This window comes from Galeopterus variegatus, unplaced genomic scaffold, assembly GCF_000696425.1.
Source record: "Galeopterus variegatus unplaced genomic scaffold, G_variegatus-3.0.2 Scaffold4938, whole genome shotgun sequence".
NCBI lineage: Eukaryota > Metazoa > Chordata > Mammalia > Dermoptera > Cynocephalidae > Galeopterus > Galeopterus variegatus.
The window spans coordinates 156,670-167,048 of NW_007731049.1; the positions used below are offsets into that span (position 1 = coordinate 156,670).

At 40.3% G+C, this 10,379-nt stretch overlaps 1 protein-coding gene across 1 annotated transcript in view; it reads right to left on the reverse strand.

Moving 5' to 3' along the window:
• Positions 1 to 10,377, reverse strand: part of IMPAD1 (inositol monophosphatase domain containing 1) — a gene marked incomplete at its 5' end in the record, with an annotated part of 28,926 nt that extends 18,549 nt beyond the window's left edge. The window contains one exon of the mRNA XM_008588639.1: positions 10,081 to 10,377. Coding sequence (XP_008586861.1) covers positions 10,081 to 10,377 — 297 coding nt within the window. The remainder of the gene's footprint in view (positions 1 to 10,080) is intronic.
• Between the last annotated feature and the right edge of the window lie 2 nt (positions 10,378 to 10,379).

Here is a 10,379-nt window from a genome sequence, read left to right on the forward strand (position 1 = left end):
GACTGCCAAATATGCCCCCATCCTATCCTGTGTGGAGAATCACTGCTGTAAAAAGTGAGCTTCTTAATGCATACTAAAATATAGTCTGATATGTAAAATAATGATTTAAAAATAATACTTTAGAACTGCATTTACTTTTGTAAATTAGGATATACCAATGAAGCAAATCTAAGAAATGACTGCACTTTAAGAATTAAGTTAATAACAAACTATCAACCTTATTCAAACATGCCTCATCAGAAGACTTCCTCTATCAGATCATAATATACACACACAAGAAAATGCACCGAATAGAAAGTTATTCAGCCATGGATGAGTGATTGTCTGGGTTGGGAGTGGAATGAGGATTAACTGTAAATAGGCACAACGACACAACCAGGGTGATGAAAATATTCTAAAACTGATTAATAACATGGGTTGTATAACTTGGCAAATCTACTAAAAATTATTGAATTGTACACTTGAAATGAGAAAAGTATATGATACATAAAATATGATGCAATATTTAGAAAAAAAAAAAGCAGACTGGGAAGCTAGGGAAGCCCTGACAGAAAAGGTGATACTTGAGTGAAGATCTAAAGGAAGTAAGCCTGGCAGGCATCTAGGGGAAGTGCATTCCAACCCAATGAATAACAATTGCAAAAACCCGAAGTTGTGAGTGTTCAGAGGGCAGCTTAGCTAAAGCAAAGTGAGCCAAGGAGAAGGGCACTGGAGATGAGGTCAGAGAGTAATGGAAGCCAGATGGTGAAGGACCTTGCAGGCCACAACACAGAGCCAGCTGCCCTTCATTATAACCTCTATTAACTATGTACAGAGGGTCCTAGTCACTGCAGTAAGTTAAAGGGGGAGGGTGGGAAGGAGAGAGGGAAGAAGACAGGGATATGTGCAGAGGTATAAGGATTAGAAAGGAAGAAACAAAACTATAATGTGCCATTGATAACTGAGCACTGAGCAAATCCAAAAGAGCTTACAGATAAACTATCAAATCAATAACAGAATATACTAAAGCTGAGATATGTAACATAAGTACTTACCAATCAACTACATTTTTATACACCATCAACAAATATTTAATTAAAAAAAAAAAAAGGAAATCATTTAAACTAACAACAGAAATAAAGTAAGTACCTGGAAATAAATCTATGCAAGATGTGGAACAACAGTATGGAGAAAATCAAACTTTACTGAAAGACATTAATGAAAACCTACATAAAGAGAATCCTATTTTAAAAGACTTAAAAAAAAAAAACAGTAAAAATGACAATCCGTAAACTATAGATTTTAATGCATTTAATGCAACTCCAATCAAAATCTCTATAGGTTCCCCCCCCGCCCCCCGTCTCTTTGAAAATTAGACAGCATTTCTAAAATTTACATGATACAACAAAAAGCCAGGAAGAGCCATGACGTATGGGGGAGACGGTAAAAAAAAAAAAAAAGAATACCATGTGTGGTATGGTGACTTTCCCTACCAAATAACTTATTTTAATGCTAGGATAATTAAGGCACTGTGGCATTGGTGAAGCATTTTGGCCTCAGAGACCACACTCTTAATGATAATGCTAGGCTACCTCAGATGAATGAAGGTAGCAGCAACACCCTACCAAAAGAAATAAACTTAAAAAAAAAAGTTACTCTCAGAAAAGACAAAGTAGTTAATGGGTCTTGACATCTGTAGGTTACAACGTCAGTGTAGTCTAACGGCAACTACTGAGCCTTATGATTAAGATTTTTACCTAGAGTTCAAGTCAGCTTCTCCATATACTCTCAACTGAGTATGATGTAACACATTTACAGCACTGTATTTGAAAAGGCCTTCATTAAGGTCCTTCCACATTCCTCATCTGATCAGTCAATAAGTCCTGGAAATTCCACTTCCCAATTCTAAATATGTGTCATCAAGTCTACTAAGAAAATCCTAGTTTAAGCCACTATCTATCTGTCACTTGGATTCCCTACAACAGCCTTAAATTGTTCTGACCTCATATAGTGCATTTCCCCTCTCCCTCCCTCATTCTTCTTTCATTCAACTAATGACTATATACTCTCAATTGTTTTGGGCACTGGGATATAACAAATGAACAAAACAGACAAAATCACTACCTTTACAGTTTCCCTTCTCAACCCAACAACGTGCTATCTTCCTAAATCAGATCATGTCACTCCTAGCTTAAAAACTTCCAATAGTTTCTCATTCTGCAGAGATAAAATCCAGACTCCACCATCATCTACAAGGGAAGTCCGAGATGATCTGACCCTAGCAACTGCTACCCAGTAACCTTTCTCTGTCTGCACCCTTAGTTACTGTGCGCCAGACTTCCTATGGGCCCTTGGCCTCAGGGCCTTTGTACTTACCGTACTCTTCTGCTCGTACACATTTTCCCCAGATCTCTGCATCATAGCCTGTTTGTTATCATTCAGGTCTCAGCTCAACTGACACTGCCTCAGAATGGCTCTCCCTGACTAACATGGATAAAGTAGGACCCCCAGACACTCTTTCCACATGATCTTATTTTTTCTTCTTCAAGGCCCTTATCAATATCTTATTTGTTTACATGTCTACTATTTGTCTTGACCAGTTAGAATGTAAAGTTCTGGGAGTGTGAGAACACAGTTTTCTTCACTACTATAGCCCCATCCCCACTGTCTAAACTAAAGTAGGAGCTCAATAAATAACTTTTGACTGACAATATTATTCTTAGCCACTCTAGTTCATTTCTTCCCCATAATCCTCTTCTCCTCAATCTACTTTCCCCCTCTCATTCTTACTGCCCATCTGTCACAGACCTCAACAGGGAAGGAGATGAAGCATAAGAAATCAACTCCAAGCTCACAGAAAGTCCATACCTACAGACAACAGCCCAAGACAATCCCTCCTTCCCATCTCCACCTAGCCCGGCCAACTGCTCCCAAAGAGGCTCATTATGGTGGGAATGAGAAATGTAGCTATTAAAGAGCCTATGATTTTAGCAGGAAAAGTACACTGACCTCAGGCTATGCCCACATATAAAGGCCATCTTGCAGCTTCCACCCAGAGGCGACAACTCCCTAAACATTCTCAAACCCCTTTGTTAGCCTGAAGTACACCAAGTAAGGATTTCTTTAGGTTAAGTTGCCCTCTATGTAGGCATTTCTAGTGATCACAATATCCAGTTCTCATTTTCTTCTGGGCATGAGGGAGACCATACTTCCTATTTTCCTTGCAGTCGGATGCATGTGGCAGAGGTTCTGGACAATGAAATATGGACAAAAAAGTAGATGCATGACATATAGACAGATGTAGATACACATCACTTCCAGGCTGAGCCAATGAAAAGAAAGCCCCTGCTCAATTTTCCAATCTCTTCTCTTTCTCTGCCATGTCAAATGTTGACCTGGCAGAATCACTTATCAACTAAAATCAACTAGACAACTGCCTCAGAGAGTATGAGGCTTCTGAGATGTGGAGGTTGCTATTAACTACAGCATTGCTTACTCAGTATTTCCTGATTAATGCATTTTCTCTTTTATATCAAAGGAAATACTCCTAAACAGTTTAAGAACCAAAAGAAATTCACACATGTGTAAATCAATTTAGTTTGATTCTCTTCCTCTAAGCTTCAACTTTGGATCAGAAACTCCGAGGGGGTAAAATTATAACATGGTGGGGCTAGAGGAAATACAAGAAATAATTTGGGGCATAAAACAGCAATAATGATAGGTGCAAATTTTAAGGGGAAGCACAACTTAAAGGGAGCAGTATTAGATATGAAAATAGGTACAGAATAGTAGAGGTGTTCTATAACTTTGAGAGCAGAAAATGTTTACTCTATATCCTAAGCAATACCTAGATTAGCACAGCCATGTCAGTGGCCATTAATCAAATACTTATTGAATACAGTGGTTAAGATAAGTTTGCCTATTTAAAGATTTTATTTAATTATATGCACATACATACAGACACATTAACACATATATACACACACTCATGTATTTAGGTCAGGCTTGTATCTTAGACTCCAGAAAGGGGAAGGAAACTATTCTTCATCAGTATTGTCAAAGTTCAAGGCTCCCAAACACAATTAGTGCTATTAGTATGACAGTTCACAGTTACTTTGGGGTTGAAGGGACTTGTGGTTAATGCCTTAAGAAGGAAAAAACTCTTTACTGCATTTCTCCATAAATCATTATATCTTAGTAAGTTTCTTGATATAATACCTCACGCAGTGCCTATCACACAGTAGATGTGATGGTTAATTTTTGTCAACTTGACTGGATCATTGAGTGGCCAGGTATTTGGCTAAATGTTATTTCTATATGTGTCTGTGAGGGTGTTTCTAGATGAAATTAGCATTTGAATCTTTCTAACTGAGATTTACAGCATTGGCTCCGCTGGTTCTCAGGCCTTTGGACTTGGACTGAATCATACCATCAGCTTTCCTATGTCTCCAGCATACAGATGGCAAACTGTGGGACTTCTCAGCCACCACAATCACATGAGCCAGTTCCTCTCGATAAATAAGTCTCTACTGGTTCTGTTTCTCTGGAGAACCCCAATACAATAGGCATTCAATAACTATTTTCAAAAAGTACAAATAAATATCCTTCTACCTGTCCTATTCTCCTCCTGCTTTTGTTCTATTTCTCATATCTTAAAAACAAATAAATAGAATCCACAGAACGTTCTCTTAGTCCCACATAACACCCTACTCAATTGCCTGAGAAGTCCAATTTCTTAAAAGACTTGTCTTTACTCACTGTCTCCATTTCCTTACCTACCCCCTTTTTCAATTTTGCTTCCTCCCGATCATGTCACCAAGTAAGCTTTCACAAAGGTTGCCAATGACCTACATAGAAAACCATGATTTAGAGACTGTTTTGTCATAGATTGCCTGAGTTCAAATTCCAGCTCCTCCATTTACTGGGTACATGACCAAGTCAGGCTAGTTACCTAACCTTTCTAAGCTATAGTTAGCTCACTAGTAAAAAGGGGGCAACAAATGTACCTTTCTATAGGGTTCCAAAGAAGAATAAGATAGAAAAGGTAAAACAAACGGTACAGTGCTTAACGTGTAGTAAGCATTTAATAAAGGTTGGTTGATACTACTCTTGTTAAATGACTGTTTCAGTCTTTATCATCCTTGTTCTGAGACCCTAATCTTCCCCTTTAATGACATCTTCTCTCCCTTAACAATCCTGTCCACAACCAGTTTCAATTAACACCACAACACTATGACTGACAAATTTGCATTTCCACTTCAGAGGGCTCTTCAGAGCTTCAGACCCATTTATATTATTCAACTACCTCCTTAACATATCCCCTTGGACATATCAAAGTCACCTCAAACAAAACAAGTCTAAAATGGTGCCCATAATCTGCCCCTCCAATTTGTCATCCCCCATTCTCCTGCACCATCAACAAAACAATAGTGTAAGCCACAGAGGAGTCAGTTTTGACACATCCTTAATTTTTTTTCATTTCCTTCCAAATATATCCTCTCTACAACCATAACCCCAATTCAAAACATAAATATTCCTAAACAGTTTAAGAACCAAAAGAAATTCACACATGTGTAAATCAATTTAGTTTGATTCTCTTCCTCTAAGCCTCTAAGCCTCAACTTTGGATCAGAAACTCATGTGTCACCTGAAAAGGCCTCCTAACTGATTTCCCTGTATTTGCTTTGCTCTCCTCCAAAATACTCTCCAAGCATCTACGCTGAATCCATTCAATCAAAACATTCATTCCATTCATTCAAAACACTATAGTTAAGGACTGGCCCCTGGCTCACTTGGGAGAGTGTGATGCTGATAACACTAAGGCCACGGGTTCGGATCCCATATACGGATGGCTGGTTAGCTCACTGGGTAAGCATCGTGCTGACAACACCAAGTCAAAGGGTTAAGATCCCCTTACCGGTCATCTTTAAAAAAAAAAAAACCAAAACACTGTAGTTAAGAGAAGACTTCTGTTATACTTCCTATACTGCTTTACATACAGAATTAGACAGACCTGAGATGATTCTCAGACCATTAAGTGAATCTCAGTGAGCCTAAGACTATTTTCCAGCTGTGTAACCCTTGGCAAATTATTTGACTTCTCCAAGCCTCAATTTCTTTTTCTGCAAAATGGAGGCTATAATACCTAACCTTCTATGTTGTTCTACAGATAAATTAATAATGGCATTAAAAAGTTTAATTCAGTGTTGGCTACTTGCTAAGAATTAAATAAATGTTAGCTAGTAAAACCAGTTCAGCACAACTTTCCTATTGCCTGTGTCCTGATCCTCATTTTTCCCCCAGATTATTCTAACAGCCTCCTACCTGGTCTCATCCACCTCCAAATGCCCAAAGCCTCAAGTATGGCATATTGCAGGCCTCAAGAAAAGTCAGCAAAGTCTAGCTTTCTTTTAGTACTCTAGAATTAAACTAAAGATCAGGTCGAAACTCCTTTGAGCTTGGAATATGATCTAGCCCACGCCTACCTTTCTAATCTCTTTCAAGTTCATCTTATTCAAACTCATCAGATTTCTTGAATTTACTGTGATACCACCTCTCTTGGGCCTCCTCCTTTGAACTCATTTTTCCCTTTGTCTGCAGTGTTTATGTCTGCACCAATGACTAGTTATCCAGATTTTACAGAAGAGGAAATTGTGGTGCAAAGAAGTTAAATGACTGGCCAGGATCACCTAGCCTGGTGACCGGACAAGATGTCAAAACAAGTGTTCTTTGCACTATATTAGAACTTCTCAAACTTTTCCAGTGAGTACTTCTGTAAAAAAAAGAAGTTAAATCCCATTCTATAAGTCAGGCAAGGATCAGACATAAACTACTGCTACCTGCTTAGAGTACCATGCTTTATCTTAAGATAAGTCACTGTCAAAACTTTGAACAAGTCGAGGAAAGAAGCCCCTCAAACAGAGAATCCTTTGTACACTGAATCAAAACTATAAACCTAAGTTTGTTCTGTGGTTACAAACCCAGTCCACAAAACTATCTTCAGCCTTCATTTTCATCATTATCCACAAAGAAATACTGAGACAGTGTTATACAAATGGCTGCAGTTAGTATGACTTTAACACAATAAAATCAAGCATTGCCAAAGTGTTTAGTAAGAGAACACCTGCCCTGAGGACTCCCCTAAGATTCCCTAACACAAGAAAGGCTGAAGACAAAAGGAAATCTACTTATCCAAGGCTAAACTTGAGTTTTCTTAGGACTGCACTTACTTCTTTGGAATTATGGTTCCTCAACCTATGCACCAGTTGACAAATTGAGCCAGATAATTCTTTGGGGAAGAAGGCTGTCCTGTGCATTGTAGGATGGTTATCCCCTACCCACTAATGCCAATAGCATTTTACTACTGGTTGTGACAACCAAAAATGTCTCCAGACATTGACAAATGTCTGTTGGGGGGCAAACCTGTCCCCATTTGAGTGCTCTAGAATGACTCCTGGCATATCCTTTTACTGAGGAGTGAATATTAGATAGAAAAGCTCAGGGCCGAGCCCGTGGCGCACTCGGGAGCGTACAGCGCTGGGAGCGCAGCAGCGCTCCCGCCGCGGGTTCGGATCCTATATAGGGATGACCGGTGCGCTCACAGCGCTCACTGGCTGAGCGCGGTGCGGCCGGTCTCAAAAAGGACAAAAAAAAAAAAAAAAGAAAAGCTCAGGCCTCAGACTCTAGGCAGGAAAGTAGTAGAAGAAAAGAAAACAGACCTGTCAACATTTGCACAGGGCACTAAGATAAACTAAAAGTATTTGTGGCTTCTCAATGGTCACTTTCCATTTGGAAGTAAACTGAGTGGAATATGATTGAAGTTTCTCATCAAAAAATTTGGGGTAAGGCTTCAAAAACAACTAGGCATTTAGACTATGCTAGGCAATGGTGGAGAGGAGGAAAGAGAGGGAAAAATCTAGGGCTGAGTCTCTGCTTCTCAGATGCCTACATTTGGCCTCGGGTCTAACAAAAGAGGGATGAAAGGAGATAGCTCAACATGACACCATCCCTACTCTGACAGTGTATAAATGAACACAACCTCCTCTATTCTCCATATCAACACCCAACCTGAACACTAAAGATGTACATGCAAACACTCAAATGGTCACAGGAAACAAAAAGTTCTTTTACATAAAGTCAGGGACTTTGACATCTGCAATTCCAAAAGCCAAGCTTTTGTGTTTAACAAAATGCAGCTCACCACCCTTGGCAGCTATTCCCTTATTGTTTGCTAATAAGTGAGAACACACGCACACACACATTTACAATATTTAAGATATTTTTTGTCTTCACTTTAAAAAAAAATGTTTAACTTTGCTTTCTGTATTTCACTATTATTGCTTTAAGCTTTTACAATTATATGTTTTTTTCCAGGAAGTCATATTCTAAGTTTTAAGTAGCCTCCTAAAGACCTAGCTAAAATGAAAACTTAGATAGTTCACATAAGCTGTGCCGTGGAGTGTCATGAGCCTCAGATTTCCCATCAGGCATGAATAAAATTTGCTTCTTAAAGTTGCTGTAAGGATCAAATGAAGAAGGCCTGTGTGGCCAGTATCTAGGCACTTAGAATACACTTAATAGTTATTATTAGTAGTACTGTTATATTACACATCAATTTCTCTGAAACTCCTGTTTTTCCTAAACTCTTAGGGAAGCACGTGTGTTTTGGAAAAGAAATATATTTCAGATTCAAATACAAGATTAGTATTATCTGTGATGGTAAAGCATAGTAGGAAAAAGGGGTAAATATTGTTTTGTTTGAGTAGACCTTTGAAAAAAAATTCTGCTAATGTCAAGTATATCTGGTATCCAGCAGCTTATGATATGAAATCCAATGTTCCTTTCTGCTGGAAAAAAAAATTAAAGAAAAAGATAAGAAGGAAGGAAGGGAGCGAGAGAGGAAGGGAGGGGAGGGGAGGGGAGGGCAAGGAAAGAAAGGAAGGAAGGGGAAGGGTGGGAGAGGGAAGAAAGAAAACCAAAGCAATAATAATGCCATAGATTGGAAGGAGGATTACACAGGATACGTAATTCTACAATGACAATATTTTCCTAACTTTTCCAAGAACAATAGTAAAAGGTCAGACAGCTTCCAAAGTCTGAGTTTAGATACCAATGTTTACCTAATAAATAAAATACAATGGAAACTATTTTTATTCTCAGTAGCCAAAACTACTGTTAGGTGAGTAAAGACATACATTTATAAGGTATTGCTTGCCACACTATGTTGAGTTCTTCCTCTGGAATTAAAATAAATTTTTAAAAGCTTTATTCAATTCAACAGCAGCTCCTCTGAAATGACGAATTCAAAAAGTATGAATAACAAATCCAAAATGTCTGGATTTCCCTAAGAAATTATCAACTCCTTCCCCAGAAACCTACCCAAAGAAAAGGAAATTGTTATTCAATTCTTCTTCTCCGGAGTAAATACAGATCTTTAATCAAGTGCCACGTGGAGTAGACTGCTGAAATGAAGTTGCTGGGAAGCATATTTCCAAATAATTCCTCGAAGGGCCCCCAAACTATATATCATTAAAAGGGTCCTGATAAAACTATGGCTAAAGTAATTCATGAGGTTACCTCCCCCACCCCAGAAATGCCAGCTCTGCAACAAGACTTCTACAGTTCTTGGCCTTTTAGATGGCTATTGGCAGGTCTGCCAGAAAAGGTGTACTCTACAACCACGACCCTTCCATTGGTAAAATCAAGGAAGGATATGGGGCCTTGGAGTTCTAGTCCAACTCCTTCATTTTACAGAAGAGCCTGAAGCAGCTGGGGCAGTTAAACTTTCTCAGCCTTAACGTCCACCCAGAGACCAGGGCTCCCGATGTCAAGTACACAAAGCGCATACACAACCGGAAGAGGCCAGAGGGCATGGGCCCAGGTTCAGACTAAGTGCAACCTCACGCAGTTCTTCCACGAACTGTTTATATGACCTTGCGCACACTAACTTCTGCGTCTCAATTTCCACATGTGCAAAATGGGAGCCAGAGATTCCACGGCTGGGGCTGCTAGACAGAGTCAACGCGCGGGGACTGGTTCCCAGGCTACCTGGCCCGGGCGGGCGCGCCGCCCGTCCGCTCCCACGGCGCCCACGACACCCACCTGCACGCTGGGGAACGCGGTCTTGAGCAGGTAGAACATCTTGCGGTTGGACAGTACGTCGCCGCTGGTCATCTTGTCCTCGGCTCCCTCGCGCGTCTTCCCCTTGGACTTCTCGTGGAGGACGTTGCTCTCGCGGACGCGCCTCACCTCGTCGCCGCCGCGGACGGCCGCCAGCACGGACACGGCCAGCATCTCCCGCAAGTCTACGGTGCCCCCGTCGGCCGCGGGCCCCGCCGCTCCGCCGCCCGGCCCGCCGCCCCGGCCGAAAAAGCTGAAGCCGCCAGCCAGGAAGCCCGAAC